Raw genomic sequence first — 19,976 nt, forward strand, 5'->3', positions numbered from 1 at the left:
ATATATATATATAAATTACATTAAAATAAAGTCCACTAATATCGAATAAAGAACGAAATTTTGTTGTAATTTGTGATTTGCGAGATATAAGCTGCATTAAAAACTATCGTGTATATTGTGTATGTGTGTGTGTGATAAGAATTTTTCAATATTACGTAGTTGAATAAAAAAACTCTCTTAAACCTTTATACGCTATTGGTTAAATAAATATAAATGGGCAATTAAAGGAATAATAAACAGAGACGCTATTACCGAGGTAGTTCCATACAACGTATCTTTTGTCGATTTATTTTCTGTATCTCGTTGTAAATATCGTCATCTTAATTAAACACACACACACACACGCATACACACAACACACATGTACGGACGTATTCTCTTTCTCTCATACAAACTATTTTAATCACGAAATTCCACGATGCGCTGTTTTCCATTATCGCATCGACAACACTGATGCTACTAGTATCTCTTCGATCTCACCAGTTTTTGTAGGTACACCAAATTACGGCTCTTTTCGCATTTGTAACGCGCACATATATAAAAATTATATTTAGCGAGAATCTACAAAGTCACATAAAATTACAAAGTAAATTACATACATATTTATAATCATCGTAGAAGCATAGCATCTTTCTCTCTCTCTCTCTCTCTCTCTCTCTCTCTCTCTCTCTCTCTCTTTCTCTCTCTCTCTCTCTTCTCTCTCTCTCTCTTCTTACAGATGCGATTTACATCAATGGACTTGAGGCAGTAAAGCGACGATTTATTTAAGACACGAGACTCAACAACAAAAAATGTAATATTATAATATTTCATGAATATTATAATTATTATAATACTATTAATTAAAGGACTTAAAGAGACCATAATGTAACGATTCAAGCCTATATTGCAAATAATTCGCGTGTGATAAAAATGTTTTACATAAAAAGTGTCAGCCCAATGTTTCTCACCATATTTCGTAAATATATGTTTATACATAAAATATAATACATTTTTAGATATGTTCTCGTGACGTAAATTAAAAAAACAAGAATAAACCCCGCGTATCGTCAAACAAAACTTGTATAACCATGTTATATAAATGCTAACGATTATCATGTTCTCATCTGTGGATGTCGGAAAAAGAGAGAATCTCATATCATATCACAAAGCTTTCCCCCCAGGAGAAAATTTTCGCCACATTTTTCAAGTAAACTTTTTTATACGATAACGATAAATTATATATGTATCCTTAATCATTCTTTAATACGAGATCTCGATGATAACAAATCTCAATCTCAATCTGATCCGAAAGAAACTTGAAATTTTGAATGTCCCTTTTGAGTGTACGATGGAGAACGCGATCTTTACGAAGTTCGATGATTTAAAAGCACACCTCCTCCTTCCTACTGCGAGAATTAAAGCTTAATCGTCCCTAATGTCGTTAGCATAATGATTATAATTTTTTTATCATTTAATTCTATCTCTCTTTCTCTTTTATATTTGTTGTCCTTTCATTTCAGTGTAACAAATAGTTGCCATCTCTTCGCGAACTTTTATATAATTACACAACATACCGCTCTTTTCAACGTACTATTCTTTCCCTCCTATTAAATTTATCGTTATTACTACTATTATATATTTGACAAATATACTCGCACACACGCGCTTAACTATTTGTATGTGTCTAGGTTTTTGTATCGTGTTTGCTTATTCGCAACCCTGAGACTACGATTCTACCGCCACGGCGAATCGATATGATTACATATGTATATACAAAGAAAATGCTCGAAAAAGTATGAAACCTCATAATTCAACGGTACACATGAAGATCAGTTGCATAAAAATATCTAACGCATTTTTTTTCCTTTTTTTTTATCTTTCTTTGATGGAGATGTATGTGAAAATATTTGCTCTAATACATATCAACGTCTTTAAAACCGCGCTGACACAATTGGGAGAGAGAGGGGTTGATTTGCGATACATATCAGATAGCAAAAATTGCACAATTGCCTAGTAATTAATCGGGACAACTCGTTTTGTCGTGACTAAAGTAGGATCATAGTTTAGTTTGCAGAATTTAGTAAAGGATACAAAAGGATAGAATCTTGAACAAAATCGTCGACATAAAGAGAAAACGCAAAAATATCATAATTTTCCATTTGAGTGTGAGAGGAGTTTCGAACAAGACGGAAAGAAAGACGCTCGTAAGTCCTAAACGGAAGATAGAACAATCGCATGACGTTCCATCAAAGGAAAACAAAGTCGACATCATCTTGTCGTTAAGAAGAAAGATGAACTGCACGTATCTCGCTTTTATTGCACTTTATGCCTATGATAGACTCGCGATGTAAATACGAAGCCTACACGGTTTTTCGTTCGCTCTCCGATATTAGAAATCACCAATGAATTTCAATTTAAGATATATCGCCATTTAATTTTAATTCTAAAAAATCATCAACAGAGTGAAAAATAAACAAAAATTTATTTGAACGGATGCTTTTTTGTGGTTCACTGTTTAGTTTTTAATTTTAACTTAAATAATTTTTTTTACATAAAAACGCGGTTGATAGAATGAGTGATATTCCAAACATCTTGGAATATAGATAAACCGTGATAACTTCGCGACCAATGGTTGTCACATATAAAGCTCCATAAAACTTACTCGTTTTCTCACATATGGCTCTCGTTCCTCTCTTAAAAATCTCTATCGTGAAAAGCATATGTAGCGTTATGATTGCGCAACGTTAACTCAAAGTTGATATTATGCACACAAATATATTCGCTGATTTTCGTAACAATTTAATATAATTGGTAATAACTAGATAATATATAAAGATCCCTGAATATATAATAAAATAATGGTGATAATAATATTAATCGCATATTAATATAATAATAATGATTGTAATAATAATAATATATGCTAGTAAAAATAATATTAATATAATTATATTAGCAATAATTATATATTTTTTCTTGTTCTTTCTCTTTTTTTTTGCGTGGCACGGGCAGACACATTTTTGCACAACCGGATAAACATTTCGACCGCTTACAAAATCGCGGTAATATGGCAATAACCTGGCCAATAATCCATCTTTAAGATACATTTCTGATAAAAATTCCGAATTGCTTAAAAGCGGTATGTTCCTGACTTGGGAGAACAATTCGGTCATTTTATCGTCATCTTTCTTCTGCTCGCATTTTTTCACACTTGATTAATTTCGATCTCATTTATATATTGTACAAAGAAATATTCTAAGATATAATGTACAAAGATGTGTGTATTTCTACATCACTATAACTATGGATGTTATATAATACAGCTATCACAAACATATTGATTAATATTACTCAATTCTTTTTCACATTTAAGCTATTATAATTACAAGTGCTAACGTAAACAAGGCAATGTACATCGCATGACAAAGACGCAGGAGGAGGATTGTAATTCCCCCCGCTGCCCCGCCAAAATTGAACGAAAGAAAAAAAAATAACAATGATCAAAAGAATAGCAAAATCAAGAGAAAATGCCGTTCAATAACAATAATTTTGATTGTTGATTCTTAAAGTATTCTTTCACGAATACTAGTGATATCATTAGTACAATATATTAAACACCCACAGTTATCTACAGCTTATCCGATTTCTACGGTTCGGTGTTGCGATCATGAAATCAAACGGAAACACTATGCTTGATATTCCCACAATAAAGCCGATCACTGGTTTCCGCACACGTCTATTCTAAGATGAGTACTTTAAAAAAAAAAGTCTTCTCGCATCTTGTACTGAATGTTCCGACATAAAAGTTACATCTTTCTTTCTTTCTTTTTGTACCTGTAAATGGGGTACTCGCAAAAAGGAAAGTTTGGATACTTCAAACAAAAACTATGCGCCTACCGTCCTGGAACGATTCGCGATTCGCGATGATCGCCGGAGACATTAGCCAAACCTCCGCTTTCAACGTTCTTTCCGTTCGCAAAAGAAAAGAATAGATTCGTGAGTCCATTAGAAAATAAAAGTTATCGTAGAAAAACCGATAACTCCGTTTCTCCCACGCACTATCACTCATTAAACATATCGACACCAAACGCTCTCGTATTCGATAACGATGTACAATGATAATAATAATAATCACGATAATGATGAATATCGCCAACTTTCGGTAAACAACGCATGAACAGGCGACGAATAATCAAGTTATCGAATTTGCAAAGCGTATTTCATCGGTTACAAACGTTCTCGAGCATCTCCTCAAACAGCTTGTTCATCGGTACCTTGCCTGTTCTGTACACACTGGACCAGAATCGTCTGACAATCCCGTCGGCCTGTCTGAGACTGGGCAACACTAGGAACATATTCTGCGTAGCGCGGAGGGCCTGACCCGGTCTCACCGCCGCCACACAGTCCGACAGAGAATTCAAGATAGAATCACGAAAACGGTAAAGCGCCTGCGGCTCATCCGATCTAGCATCGCTATTCGCTAAGATCAATGCTTTCAACACGTAGTACTCTTCCCGTGTTAAACCCAATCGCTGAATCCTCTCGACGATTTGAATACACTGTTTAAAGAGAGAGACCAATTCGATAAAAATCAGCGTACACTGAATCGAGAAAGATAATAGACTTATTTACGGCATTAAACATCTCCCTATTGTATCATATAATTTAAGAAACTTTCCAACTTATCTTCAAAGTATCTTAAATTTATGTGTATATTTTTAAAAAGAATATAAAATATATATAAATATTTCATCTTATTAAATCATTTTAACTATAACAAACACATATTCGTTTCTAATAGTTAAAGAAATAGGGATACAAGATATAATAGCATAATAAAATTCTGTCAGAAAAATTACGTACATGTGTGTAGAGCTCCATACAATGGCATTCACGCGCAATTCTTTCGTCTAATGTAAAATCTTGCGCAAACCTCAATCTGCCACTATTCGGCGTGCTTCTCCACGCTAGAGTGAAAGTTAATATCTCAGCCCAAGTACTCTGCAGAAGTCGCATTTGATCGTTTAATGCTAAGTTGCTGAAACCTGGGATCTGCTTGGCCCAGCCTGCACAAAAATAAAAATTAGACATCCGTGAAATGTTGAAAACGTGAAGAATATGTAATCGCTATATATATGTATAAACACCTGGCCAAATGCGGCTGATACTTACCGATTATGCCAACCAATTCTCGATCGTAAAGATCTGACAATTGTCCGAGAACCTTCTGGTCTGTCTCCTGTGTGCTAGGGATGTTGGATACTTGAAGCATGTCTGGTTCACAAGCTGCCAAGGCTTCGACCAACTTGTTATCTGCAAAAGACGAGACACGATGTGTCTCTTTATTTAAATTGCCCTAAGGCAAGGCATTAAAAATATCATAATTATTTAACGTTAAACAAAATTTTACAAGTTTTCAAAAAATGGGATGTAAATAAGAAATATATGGGAGAATTGTGAAACTGAAATAAATTTAAGAGGCTGAAAAAACTAATATTGTAAAAAAAGACACGACTTGACGATACAATAGCTTACTTATCGTTTCGGTAGGACCTCCTGACGTTACGTTAGCTTGAAACATTGAATAATTCAACGTTATTAGCATCTGTCTAAGAAGGTAATTTTTATCTATTCTTTCTGCACATATATCTTTCTTTAACATATGATAAAAACCGATGCAAAATACACGCGACGACGCAAACTTGTACAAATATAAGGCAAAATACCCTCTAGCGTGGCGCTCTTGACTGGCGTGTAAGGATCCGCGGACCTTCTGTACTTTTGTCGACCGCCTCTAACGCGATCCAATCGCACGCCTTCCTTCAGCATTCCTTGCCGCAAACATTTCTGAAATCTACACGCCTGGCACGCTTTTCGTCTCCGTTTGTTTATCTCGCACTCGCCGTTCGCTGGACAAGTATACTCGATGTTTCCTGTAAAATTACTGGCTATTTTATCGTAATATATGCAATCCTGCCCCAGATAGCACCAACCAAGTTTTCAAATGTAAATGTTTTCACTATGCTATGCGTCCACAAACTTGAAGTCCAAATATGCCGTATTATATATATGTATATTCAAATTATATCACGATCGAAAGTGCAGCCAGTACGTCCTTGGTACTATCTGGACGAATTATTGCGGCCTATTACGGAAATCGATACGGAGCTCGCTTACCTTGTATAGTTCTCTTGAAGAAAGCCTTGCACGCTTCGCACGAGGCGACCCCGTAGTGAAAACCGCTCGCGATGTCACCGCAGACAAGACAGAGTCTCCTGGGTATCATGTCCTCTTCCTTAACACCGTCCTATAAAAACAACAATGATTCTTCACAGCGGTTCAGATATATAAATCATTCCTAATATGAACTCGCGCTTATTGGAAACACATTTTCGAGACGCAATCACACACCTCCGGGGTACCTAAAGGCTGCGTCGTCGAGGAACAATGATGCATTTCTGGACTTTCAGGGCTACCGCTGCTACCGCCATAATCCGCCGGAATATCCAACTTCGTGCATATTGACTGCAAAAAAAAATATATATATATATAATTGAAGTAATATTAATCGATATATAAATATAGTTAAGAAAGCTCTCAAATTTTCAAGAAACTCCCATGCGTTTCGTAATTTATATTTTTGGTTCCTTTCTTTCGGAGGAAGAAATAGGCACTGGTCGCTCTTTGATTTTTACGTTAAATTAAATAAGTTATCAGCGAAATATGATTAACATTAACGTGATAGCGACAAAACAACCTGTACATACATCTGACACAAGAAATCTAAATCTAAATACGCGGGGGAGAATCAAGAGTTCTCTTAACAATTTCAATACCTCCTGATGTTGGAGAGTCGTGGTTGGCGAGCATACTTGATAATTTTGCGTGGGCGTCGTTGGGTTATCGATTTCCTGCTTGATGTTGGGCATCGTCCTATTATTCCCGATCATGCTTTCCGTGGTAGCGTCAGACATCATACAGACCTGCCATAAGATACGAAAGACATAATGTAATCTCCTATCTCTATCTCGAGATAGCGTATCATTATCTTTACAATCATCTATTAATATCGCGACGATTGTAAAAATGCGAGACGGCAATTCTTTTATATGCGAAAATAAAAGAGAACCGCCGTTTATACAGACGCGATTGCACTTTTTTGCGCGCGCTATATTTAAGTACGGCCAACGCCTTGAGCATTTTTAGAATTGACTTCGGAGAATTCGCGGTATATCAATGTGTTCTCTCGCGAAGATCGCACATACTTTCCTCTACGCGGATCACAACACACTACGCGCCAGCTTCCGCTCGAATATACAAAAGCGGGGAATCCAGATCCATTGGAAAGTGTAAAAGGAACCTCTGAGAATCTCTGCGTGTGTCACGAACTGCAAAGTTAAGCACTCTTGCACGAGCGCAGGATACGATTACTCGAAACGTGCACGGCTGCTGACTTGACGATAACTTTAACCGATGTTGAAAATATCGGTAAAACTTTGCACAAAAATACAAATTGATTTCCGTCTTTGTTTATTTCGTTAAGATATGTTTTGAGAATTATTCAATCAATTTTCATCTACATATCGGTCCTTAATTTCAAGAGATAAAATATATTTAAAATGTTCTAATCACAAATAATTAATAAATATCAATATAATTAAATATTAATAAAATTATTAATAATATGACAAGTATTTACTTTGGATTTATAAGATTAGTACGTAAAAATTGATGTATGTGAGAGAAATCTTAAATTACATTATAAAATATGTTTCAAAGATAGAGAAAAATACAACAAAAAGATTTATTAAAAGATTATTTTCTTACAAACGTGTATATTGAATTGAAAGCCACAAAATTTCGCGTAAGCGATACGTGTATATTAATATGATGTAACAATTATAAAATTTAACAACGACATCACTTGGCAACGCTGGATTAACGAATAGATTAGCTGCGCCCTAAATTAGGGCGTCGGCGAACAAAGTAACGGTGAAAGGATTGCGTAAGTTTCCCCCCCCCCCTCTCCCCTCCAACCGCTCTGTTCGGTATCGTGTGTCGTGTGCCAACGGGAAGGCGAGACTCAGACGTAGGAAGGGATCGGGGGAACATCTAGTCGACCTTGAACTTGATTTTTTTTCAGATGCGAAGTCGCGCGCCTTCACATTCTCCGGCCTCGATCAGCATATCAATGCTGATCGAATCAGTGAGATCAGACATCGCGTGAGTCAGATCCTTTCAAAGCTCGATCGGAATTTCACCCACTGAAATCAATCGACTTTTGATTTGTAATCCCACCGATCCAATTACAAGTGATTGTCGCGAAGCAAAGTAGGCAAATGACATGTCTTTGACAGATGGATCGCGCGAGTTGAGAGGCTAAAGAACTCTCTCACAGGTCTATCGAGAATATTTTCGGGATCATGCGAATTGTTGGGTACCATTCGCGTTTGATACTTCCGTTTTACAAGTCAAAGCTTCTTTCCTCGATATCTCAATACGCCAACATCTTTTACTTCGTGGATACAAATCGCAAGAGAAAGGAAAACCTAGACTTGGTGAACAACCGGTCCTATGTTTGTTACAATATTCTAGCGGAACAGATTGCGCATGCAGAAGGAGAGAAGGATTGCGTAAGTGTCCCCCTCATCCCGATTCGATCCACATTCGATTGAGAGCTCGAAAGGCGGACACGGGGAAAATCAAAGAGAGAGAGAGAGAGAGAGAGAGAGAGAGAGAGAGAGAGAGAGAGAGAGACCTCAGAGCGTCTCGCCAGCCTTGAACTTGACTTTTTCTGCGGGAGAGCGAGAAGCTGCCGCGTTCGCGAAGGCCGCGGAGCCACGCCATCGCAATTTTAGATGCCGAGCACCGGCGGAAACGGCCGACAACGACGGCCTTGGGCCTCTCAATCTCGTTTTATCTCACTTTATCTCCTCCTCTGTCCTACCTTCCTGCCTATATGTCCGCGACTACTCGTTGTTCCACTGCGCGTTGACGCGACACACAATCTCGATGCTATTATCAACACCACCTTCCCGAAGTTAGCATCTCACTTTTAAAATTTTGAGACACCATTGAAAGAATTCTGCTTCTTCCCCCTTCTTCCTTTTTCCAAGGAATTCTAGAATTTCAATCATTAAAAAAAATTATCCGAAAATTCAGGGTGCCAATTTGATCCTAATGACATTTCCTTAAGAGACAACGCGCCTCGCGAGAGTTTCACTGAAAAATATTATGATTCAGATCGATTTCGATTAAAATAAAAAAGCTATTACATATCGATTCATTCTCTCTCTTTTTTGTATAATAAAAATATGAGATTGATACTTCATATCTTCTATCCATCTATATTTTTTACATTTAATCGCTAAACTCCCTTTTTGAAATGTATCGGGAATTTTAAAACTCTTTTTGAGGAATATGCAAGAATTCGATCAATTATATTTAAGAATTCTAGAAACAATACGCTAATTTCACAGAGATGATCACATAAGCAAGAAAAAGTCCTCTCTGGCATGAATAAAAATAAATAAAAACAGATGGACATTTCGCGAGTAAGCACAGGAAATCGTAATTTCAATATAATGATTATCGATTGAAAAGTGAAGATTAATTGTGGATTGAATTTGATTGCAATTACGGAGTAAATGAAAAAGTTGCATTGAAATTCCTAATCACTCACTGCAGCAATATTGAATCATGTGACGTCAGAGGAAAAATCGTGTAAATCTTTTTCTTGCATACATTATACGCTTCGAAAAATAGATTAGTTTCTTCGCACACATGTCACTTGTACGTGCAAATAAATATTTTCTAAAATTATCGCGAAAAAGTAATGGAAGAACGATTTTAGTCAGATATTGTATCACTGATTTTTCGAACACCTTGTTAGAGTTTTATACTTGACGCTATTATTCGCGCATCATCTCCATCATCAATTATGATGAGCAAAGATACTGCTGATGTACGAGCAAACCGTAATGTCGGCGATTGAACGTGGTGAGAACACACAATATCGCCTATACTGCACTAATTAAGATACGCCGCGATTAACATCGGTCAATAAACAGCTCCCTATCTGTTGCCAGGTGCGATATCGGTCGATAGTACACGATTCGCATAACTGTCGCATAACATCTGACTCGTTCTACCGAGCGTTCACTTTCCCTGTATCGAGACCGACAGAGGATTTGCGTTGCATAACAAACGTTATACAATAGCAAACAATTTTTAGGAGCAAAGTCTTTTAATTATTTATCGTTTTAACTCTTTTATCTCGTTAACATTATCAAAAGCAAAGTCTAATCATTTTTTCCACATTGGTACAATTAATTTTCTTAAAATCTCTCTTCTCTCTTTTAAAAAAAGATTGGCTTTTTCGCCTATTTTACTTTACTATGGCAACGAAGTTCGTGGATGTACAATCGACTATTTAATATCTCGCAACAAGTCTCGATAACGTTATCTATAAATTATTATAATTGTCTACACGCGTTGTTGGAATCGCGAGCATATGTACGTGGGTGGTTACGGAATTAGAACGTAAAAAGAACAAATCGATCCCTCGAGGATGAAGACCCTGGGTCGCGGTCAAGGCCGGGACCTTGGCGGGAATTACGCTCCGATTTCGCATCGATCTTATCCAATAAAAATAGCGCGATAACACGGCCGCAGTAATCTCGCGGTATTAAAACAGCAGCGAGAATAACCCCTACGAAACGCTTTGAATGAATATATTCGATGTGGATATTGACTCTCGGACAAACTGAGCGTCATGAATCTTTTAAAGTTCCTTATAGAATTTTAAATTTTTAAGAATCAAAAAAATCGTGAATAAGAGAGCAAGAGAGAGAGGGAGAAAGTACGAGTCGCGGCAACAATCCAAGTTGAATAAAACCAGATTTAGCAGTTCGTTACACTTTTCACTTTCTAGAAAATATAAATTTACGATAGATAGACGGAAGGACAAAATTTAATTCTAAACGGAACTTCTTGCGTTAATATAAAAATAATAGTTCATTAAAAAATATATAAGGAAGCAATATATTAATACGCATAAGGTATTTCGTTTTTTATATATCTTTTAATATTATATTAATTATTAGAACAATTATTATTATTATTACATGCATCAAGGCTTTTTCATCCGATTACATTTTATCGATAAAAATGTACGAATGTGTTTATCAATGCAGTCCAGATGAAGTCGAATCTACGATAGACAAATCAGCCGAAAGATAGACTTGCCGATTAACGAGTGGCGAAATGGCTCTATGCCGAGCCGTGTCTCGCTGGTGGGGAACGATAATAATCATTCTCTTGGAGTAAAATGCTCGGAGGGGAGTCAAGTTTAAGGCCACGAGACGTCGATGGCGTCACCTCAAAGAGAAAAAAGAAAAAGAGAGAAAGAGAGCCGTGCGAATCCTAACCTTGGACAATGTACGAAATAATCGGTGGACACAGATACACATGTTCTCGATTTGGAAACAATCGACAAGATTATCTTGTCGAGCGTACAAGAGCGTAACCTCCGGAAGAATTAATTTTAAATTTTATAAATTAATTAGTTTCTGCGCTAATTGATTCATGAAAAACGTGCGAGAGAATGCAGTTATTCGTCTCGCAAACCAGTATTTACATAAGAAAAGAAGAAGAAACAAATGTTACGTATATTAGAGTTCATGTAGATGAGGAATGTATCTCTATTTTAAGCCGTAATTTTCTTATAACTTGTCAATAAAATATTATCCGGCGTATATATATTGTACATATATATGTCCATCGGAATTTTTTTGCTCGCTCGACCTTACCTACATCGATATACCGCGAGGAATTGGCCACGCATGCTCTATAAGCGCAAACACCATGTACTTATTTATATTTGAATACGCGCAGTCCTTTTTTTTATAACGCTCGCTCCCTCCCGCCGTAATTAATTCTTGAACGATCGCAAGTGGGGAAATGCGGGTTTGTGTCTCGGTACGTAATTTCTTTTACTTGGACGGATGAATGCATCGGCGCGTCAGTGATTGCTGCTGATCGCGATGCACGTGTATAGTAGCAGTGACCTTCGCATTGCTACTCTATCACGACCACGTTCCGCTTCCTACCCGCGGCCGAGTTTCTGCGCTAATTGATTCATGAAAAACGTGCGAGAGAATGCAGTTATTCGTCTCGCAAACCAGTATTTACATAAGAAAAGAAGAAGAAACAAATGTTACGTATATTAGAGTTCATGTAGATGAGGAATGTATCTCTATTTTAAGCCGTAATTTTCTTATAACTTGTCAATAAAATATTATCCGGCGTATATATATTGTACATATATATGTCCATCGGAATTTTTTTGCTCGCTCGACCTTACCTACATCGATATACCGCGAGGAATTGGCCACGCATGCTCTATAAGCGCAAACACCATGTACTTATTTCTATTTGAATACGCGCAGTCCTTTTTTTATAACGCTCGCTCCCTCCCGCCGTAATTAATTCTTGAACGATCGCAAGTGGGGAAATGCGGGTTTGTGTCTCGGTACGTAATTTCTTTTACTTGGACGGATGAATGCATCGGCGCGTCAGTGATTGCTGCTGATCGCGATGCACGTGTATAGTAGCAGTGACCTTCGCATTGCTACTCTATCACGACCACGTTCCGCTTCCTACCCGCGGCCGCTTGTTTATGCGCAACTAACGATGTGTCGTAATGGCTTTTTTTAATAATCCGAAGAAAAAAGAATTCGCGCGAGCGTTCTAACTCTTTACACGCCTCCGCGCGCGAAATTGATCACCGTGATTTTTCAAATTATTATCATATAGTGTTAGATTAACGCGTACAAGATTTATCGTATTCGGAAAAAAAAAGAAATTACAAACTAAATTATCCGAGTTTGAGAAGCAACTTTTTGTATGAATCGAAATAATCAATCCTTGATTTATTTTCTCTATCTCCCTTTTAAAAAGATCCGATAACTTTATCCAAATTAAAATAACAAAAATCTTTTGATTTCGTTTAAAAAAAATCATAGAATAATTTTGATGGGACAATCGTGATGTTGACATACAATATCTTTAGATAAAGTTCGGCAAATAAATTGCAAAGGTTTCGCAGTTTTAAAAAATGTGTAACGTTATCGATATAATGTGTCGTATCGACATAAATGCGCCTATATATATATAGATCTTTTTCCGACTTCTCATGAATTGCCATATTTCGTGTAATGTAAAATTTATAAACTAACTTAGATATATATGTATATATTTGTTATCATTCATTAGTTTATTCCATGCATATATAAAGCAATAAGTCAGTTTATAAATTTTACATTACGCGAGATATGCCAATTCATGAGAAGCCGGAAAAAAATCTAAAAACCAAAAATATCCAATGATGCAACTCTATTGCGATGAATATTTTTCTTCCACCAAACTTCCACCGCGGCACGATTTTATTTTTGTTCAAGTCGATATAATTTCATTTCGGCATGTTATTTGAATGAATCCTCACTTACAAGGATATCCGTTCCAAAATTATTAACGCTAGTGTACAAAGTGTTCCGAATTTATCGCGTTTTCTTTCAAATTTAAAATTCTTGGACGCCGTTCGTTCACTGTCGCTAGGAAAACATGTAAGAGATAAGGAAAATTACCTTGACCGGATGTGGATCGACCGCGTACGTGTCCAATTGCGAGGCTATCCTAAGGAAATAGTTTTCCGCCTGTTCCGGTGTGAAGCCTTTTAGCTGACCCTGATGTATAAAAAAAAAAAAAAAAGTTTCATCTTTTCAATTTTTTAAGCCAGATTACTCCGGTAAATTCGTGAAAAATTGAAAAAAATAGAAGCACATTCTTTCTCTCTCTCTCTTCTTTCTCACTCATGTCAGGGTTATATCGTCACGAGTCTCAATCACGTGTTCATATTCCAAATATACGATCGTCGGCATAAATTCCTCGTTAACCCCTTGTCAATTTGGAACGCGACGAGACGAATAATATCCATCTCGTTATAGGCTTGTTATCGCTGCTGAAAATATTGAAACCGACAAAGAGTTCAAGTACGCGCCTGAAGATTAGGCTAGGTTCGTATAAAGCATCGACGAAATGCTAAACAATATCGATAATAGTGTAAGCGGCGATATATTCCGCCACGCTCTTCGTAATGCCTCACGCATGGAATTGCGTAAGGATCACGACGGGCGTGGGTGTGCGCGCGAGTGTGTATGAAGACACAAAGCACATCTCGTTACGACTAGTGTATGTATTGTACATTTGAGAGGAATTACACGTCGCGGGAATCATTCTCCAATGCCTCATGCAAAGAGAATACTATATCGGACAATAATGTCGAAAGTATATGATACTACTTCTTTCCGAACACGGAAATAGACATGAATAATTTTGCATGTACAATGGCCACATCTGATTATAAAAGCAAAGCCAATCTATGACAGTTATTGCGCACATTATCGATCTGACAATGAGTGTATTAAAAAAAAAAAGATCTCTCCTATTCCAATTCTGAAAAAATTCTAGGAAAGAACGTTAAGAAGAAAAACCGAAAGCTTTAGTATTTTTGTAATTTTATATATATATATATATATATTTTTTTTTTTAATAATTTGTGAAGACCATAATGGACTCGAAGTAGCCACAAGAGGAAGCATTACTTACTTTTGAAACGGATCAATCAAGATTTCATCGAGAAAAATACATACACTTGACGGATTCTCGATCTGGTTTCAAGCATGACAATTTCATTGTGGGAGATATAGAAGATTCCGCTTTACAAAGTACTTATGCAATAATTGAAAAGAGGATGCAAAGTCCTTCTATTCAATCGCTAATGACTCGAAAGTTCTATCATTTTGAAGGAAGAGCTCTTATTTCAAACCATCCTCCGAATCCGCGGTTAAACAGAGAACCATATCCGACGGTTTTACAAAAAGCACTCTCTCTACATAGATAACAGCGAAATGAAACGTAAAGGAAAAAGCAGAGCATCGTTAATATTCATAAATCTCGACGCGCTCACGTGCAAGCAACGCAATTAATCTACAGATGACATCAAAATTACGTTTACCAGCGTCTTCCTTTATGCCGGTACACCCGTATATTCGCACGCGATAGATATAAAAGCTTCCCCCCTCCTCCTCCGGGTAAGGGGAGGGAAAGGGATAAGAATCGTCTCTAGAAACTTTTCGGCCGATTTCGAATCGACTCTTTCTCGTAAAAGCCTAAATTATTAATGTCGATAATTTGTCATAAACTGTAATCGTTCTGACCGATACCGCGCCGATGGAGCGCGCAATCGAGCAGACAAAGAAGCGGCAAAAAGCGAAAGCAAAAAAAAAAAAAAAGGCTAGCTACTAAACTTGTCGAGGTATATAATACGAGCGCGCGTTCGTGTGTGCGCACGTGTGTGTATGCGCGCGCGCGTGTATGTGTATGTGCGTGCGAGGGAACCCGCGATCACAACAAACAGTTTTTTTTTCCTCCCCGATGTTTTCGGAGCCCCGTTCGCCGCACAAAAGATTTCGATTATCCTCCAGCCGACGGATGGAGATTAATAATTCGCGCGATATATACTCCCGATTACTCCACTTTTTTCTCAAAACGCGAGAGATGGGGAGGGGGACAGCGACATTTCACGTTGTCAGAAAATTGCAGGGGAATCCCCGACGAATCAGCGAGTGCGAAGAAACTAATCGGCGAGACGCGTTAAATAAATTATCTAACAGCCCGATACACGTTGTGTAACGTAACGACTCGCTCGTCCGCAAAATAGATAAACAACTCGAAAAGATGTTTATAAGTAATACACATTCGAATTTATTTAAAAATAATGTATTAACGTATATAATTAAACTTTATTATAGTTTACAATTTTTTCATCAACTCTTAGAAAATCCTGTATATCGAAATCTATACCGGTTCGTACTTTCGTATATGGGGCGAATAAAAACTACTGTGCGCGCGTATAAGAAAAAGCATTGCGGAATCGTCGTCGAGATTCATTCGATATTTTATCGTCGTTTTACGATCTTGGAAATTTCGAGATACGAATCTCTCGATCAAATACAAATATCAATCTGCAAACTTTTCAAAACGAAATCGGGATCGCGGAATAACGAAGCGATTTTCTTTTAAAAGGACACGAACTTACGACAGCCTCATACTAATTCGATCGAAAGATCGGGCTTGAGGAAGGGTATGGGTAGCACAGCGGGACGCAACGTACCGCGTGCATCGAGTAAACAAAGCCACGAGATCGCGCGCACGGAGAATGAAGGAAAAAAAAAAGAGAGAGAAAGAGAGTGTGGCCTGTGCGAGACACATATGACATTACCACATCGTACATCCACGCGTCCATGGCCTTGTCCTCGTCCCGCGGCAACACCGAAAAAAAAGAAAAAAAGATGCCACCTCCTATCTCACAGTCGGAATCGGACGCGATAATATTACTGCGGCTCGTGGATCTATTCGATAGATCCTCGGATTTGCCCTCAACGTCGCGATCGCGAGCGAGCGCGCCGCTCGCGCGAATGTAAGGACCCGCGCCACCACTGCCACACGGACGACGTTGACGGCACCGCGCGCCGTACGCGACTGATCGAAGGCGCTAAACATTGGCGCGTTAAGCGAATCCGCGATGATGCACGGAGGACCCCCGAAGCGACGCGACGCGAGACGGAGCCCCGACGACCCCCGGCACCCCCGCGCGCAGCTGCGCCGCGTACGTCGATGCGACGTACGTACATACGTACGTACATACGTAAATACGTCAAGCCCGATTTTGTCGCAGATCTTCTCGCTTTACGCGTCTCTGTGTCGGGAAAATTCAAAAATGAGATGCAGATTTTATTGTTTTGACATGCTTACTAATTACTTAGAATGACGAGAAGTTGGGAATTTAGGTGTGGTATTCGAAAACGGCCGCGTATTTTGATCGATTAAAGGAAGACACGAGGAATTGTAAAAAAGATACTTTGTGATAAAAAATAAGAAAAGTATGACATATTAGTGTAAAGGAATTTCCGAAAATATTCTTTTTATACTAATAAACCAATAATTTTGTTCATACAGTAGCGATTGCTTTTTACACGAGCAATTGATAATATATGTTGCGTTATATCATAACTATTAAAATTACTGCATATATTAATAATATAATAAAATAATAATAATTATATATTTTATATTTTTTATGTGGTACCAGAGGAAAAGTTTTAAGAGTATGTGTAAAAATATATTTTATCGTGCTACGCTTACTCTACATTAGTTTTTCTTGCACTTTCTTTAGGTACAAGAGTATACAGAATGACGATATTATGCTGCATTATGTAAAGTAATGATGGCTCTTAATCTGAAATAACATCTATCGTACAATTGCATCGCGTTAGGCAACGCGTCGAGATATTTTCACTTTTTATCGCGCTTATCATCGATAAAACAACGCGACTGTCTCGATTTAAGACAGATGTTACTGTGCCTCTCTTTCTTGTAAACGTCGCGTGTAATATCATTCTGGATAAAAATCATGGTCACGGACAATCGGTCATTAACATTACCGCGACTCTCGTCTCGACCCTTGATATGGCGCGAAGCTTTATCGTGCCAACTTGAAACGACTTTTCGTATATATCTAGGTGTACGCTGATTTATATCCTCTCCCTCTCTCTCTCTCTCTCTCTCTTTCTTTCTTTCTCTCTTTCTCTCTCATCGGCGCATCAAGCTCCACCCTTTCCGAGAAGCGAGGAAGCGCCAGACGTCCGTAAAATATTTTCATAGACTCGGAGACAAATATTTTTGTATATTACAACCGCGTAATTTTCTCGTAACATCCACCGATGATTCTAAACAAAATATTCATCTCATTTTTTTCCCTTAGTTAATAAATTAAAAATCCACCCTTATACGGCACATCGTACGATCTTAAGAAAACCTTTGTTTTCGATGTAGAATTTCTCTCTTTATTTTTGACTCTTCGATACAATTGCAAAGTCGCTATACGTGTAGCTTTCCAGAGACCCGAGAGTACACATCTCGTGTATACCCGAGCGTTGCGTCGAACGGCATTCACGCGCGAGTGAATTGAATTTTCCCTCGCGGCGACGAGAGAGGTAGATCGATCGAGCAAGCGAGCGCGACGAAATACTCCCATCATCTCATCCCATCGTCTACGCTATGAGAATCGTGCTCCGGATCCCGGCGGTGGTACCCCCGTACGGCTTGATACGCTCCTGGCGCGGTTCAGACGCGCCAATGTGTGTATATATATCACGATGATAGGTGAGTGGGTGAGTGGGTGGCGGGGGCGTCGACGGCGGCCGCGACGCGAGGGGGACAGAGGAGGGTGAGAGGGAGACGTCGGTGGCCTTGAACTTGACTGCCGCCGCCGCCGCCGCCGTTTTTTGCGCACACAGCCGTTGCGTCGCCCGCCCGAAACGGCCCACCAGCGTAGACACATCGCGGACCTCGCGCCCCCGGAGTGTCTAAACCCGACGACGGCGTCGCATGCGAAGGTTCCTTCTCGCAATCGTGAATCGCGCGATCTAGGATAAAAATCCGTAAAATACCCAGCCGACAGTTTAATAAGTATCTCTGAGAAAAGTTTCGTTTCAATTACAACTTGGACAATTCGACGAGATCTAAGAGAAAAAAAAATTCGGGCACTGGTTCGAAATTCCTCCCCTGTGACTCTTAGGAAAAAATATTTTATTTTGCATATTTTTTTTTTATCGTTCCTTTAGATTTATTGCTGTATTCAAAGTAATTAAAGCCGTCTTGCTATTTGCCCCAGATTATATTATACCTCTGATTTTAATCGTATAATTTGACGTTTATTCACTCCGTTCGTATCGATCGAACGGGTCAACGTTCGCCACGTTTTTTCAACATCTCAACCTTTAAATTGAAGCGGAGTCTATTGAACTCTACGCGCGTTATAAAAAAAGCTCTTAATAATTCTTTAATTCGATATATTGGATCCTTTCTGTAATAGAACTATTTTAACATAAAATATAAAATATGTCGTAAAATTCATTTTTCGATTATCTTATTTGTCTACACCGACGATATTAAACTGACGGGAAGAATCACACAATTTATAAAGAAAAAATTATATATGTTTTTCTCTCTATTCTAGTCTATTAACATGAAATAATTCGAAATTTGAATACGCTGGCATCTTTTAATTACGATTTTTTTTTTTTTTTAAATCTAAAAGGTATTTAAATTCATCCGTATTTATTAGTGTAAAATTAAATTTCGTCAAGTGGCATACGAAACAAAGCTTATAACAAGACGCAAATTCTTAATTCGTTTCTATATCGTAAATAATCCTCGCGGGGAAACACTCGGTTAAATGACATGAGAAAAAGGGGAACGATCTCTCCGTATCCGTTTCGGAAATTTATCGACGGCGACGCAAAAATAAAATAACGGAGTCGCTACCAGTGGCACATCGTTCAATGTATCCTGTGTACGTATACGCGCAATGCTAGGGTTGAGGTAGGTAGGTAGGTAGACCTCGCGCGAACCGGATCGATATAGCACTCTCGCTTTCTCGCATTCTCGCATATACAATGATCCTCGCGCACGTGTCTGCGTGTGTGCGAAACGGAGACTGTGAAACCGTAATGCAATCTCCGTGAGTTCAACTTCCACGGACAATCTTATGCCAATCATTCGCATTTCGTCCATCGAATCTCAGCGAATTTACATCCGGCTTTTTAATCTTCGAAACAACGCGTATTGTAAAATTTATTTCTTGATCTAGATAAACGTTTTCAAGATAAAAATTTATGATTTTTCTAACATTATAATCCAATATAACTACACCGATCGGCAGAATCATTATAAGAGATAAAAATTAGGATCTATTAGAGTCTAATGTGATTCTACCATACGATTGTCTCTACAAAATTTTTTTTTTTTTTTTTTTTTTTTTTTTTTTTTTTTTTTTTTCGGAGTGTAAAAAATCGATGAAAAATTGGATT

At 38.0% G+C, this 19,976-nt stretch overlaps 1 protein-coding gene across 9 annotated transcripts in view; it reads right to left on the reverse strand.

Annotated features, from left to right (window-relative positions):
- Positions 1 to 253: 253 nt before the first annotated feature.
- The window catches only part of LOC115239884 (steroid hormone receptor ERR2), a 21,487-nt gene continuing 1,764 nt past the window's right edge, over positions 254 to 19,976 (reverse strand). Inside the window, exons 1-9 of one of the 9 annotated variants that reach the window (XM_029814710.1) lie at positions 16,325 to 16,587; positions 6,855 to 6,965; positions 6,394 to 6,507; positions 6,160 to 6,289; positions 5,709 to 5,915; positions 5,518 to 5,553; positions 5,155 to 5,322; positions 4,846 to 5,048; positions 254 to 4,541 (exon numbers count right to left, since the gene is read on the reverse strand). In XM_029814710.1, coding sequence (XP_029670570.1) covers positions 4,203 to 4,541; positions 4,846 to 5,048; positions 5,155 to 5,322; positions 5,518 to 5,553; positions 5,709 to 5,915; positions 6,160 to 6,289; positions 6,394 to 6,507; positions 6,855 to 6,965; positions 16,325 to 16,348 — 1,332 coding nt within the window. In that variant the 5' untranslated portion in view covers positions 16,349 to 16,587 and the 3' untranslated portion in view covers positions 254 to 4,202. Of the gene's footprint in view, positions 4,542 to 4,845; positions 5,049 to 5,154; positions 5,323 to 5,517; positions 5,554 to 5,708; positions 5,916 to 6,159; positions 6,290 to 6,393; positions 6,508 to 6,818; positions 6,966 to 16,324; positions 16,590 to 19,976 lie in introns of those variants that run through there. The other 8 variants (XM_029814712.1, XM_029814709.1, XM_029814706.1 and 5 more) reach the window with 8 other exon arrangements.

The sequence above is a fragment of the Formica exsecta genome, unplaced genomic scaffold, assembly GCF_003651465.1.
Source record: "Formica exsecta isolate Colony F162 unplaced genomic scaffold, ASM365146v1 scaffold4, whole genome shotgun sequence".
Taxonomy (NCBI): Eukaryota; Metazoa; Arthropoda; class Insecta; order Hymenoptera; family Formicidae; genus Formica; species Formica exsecta.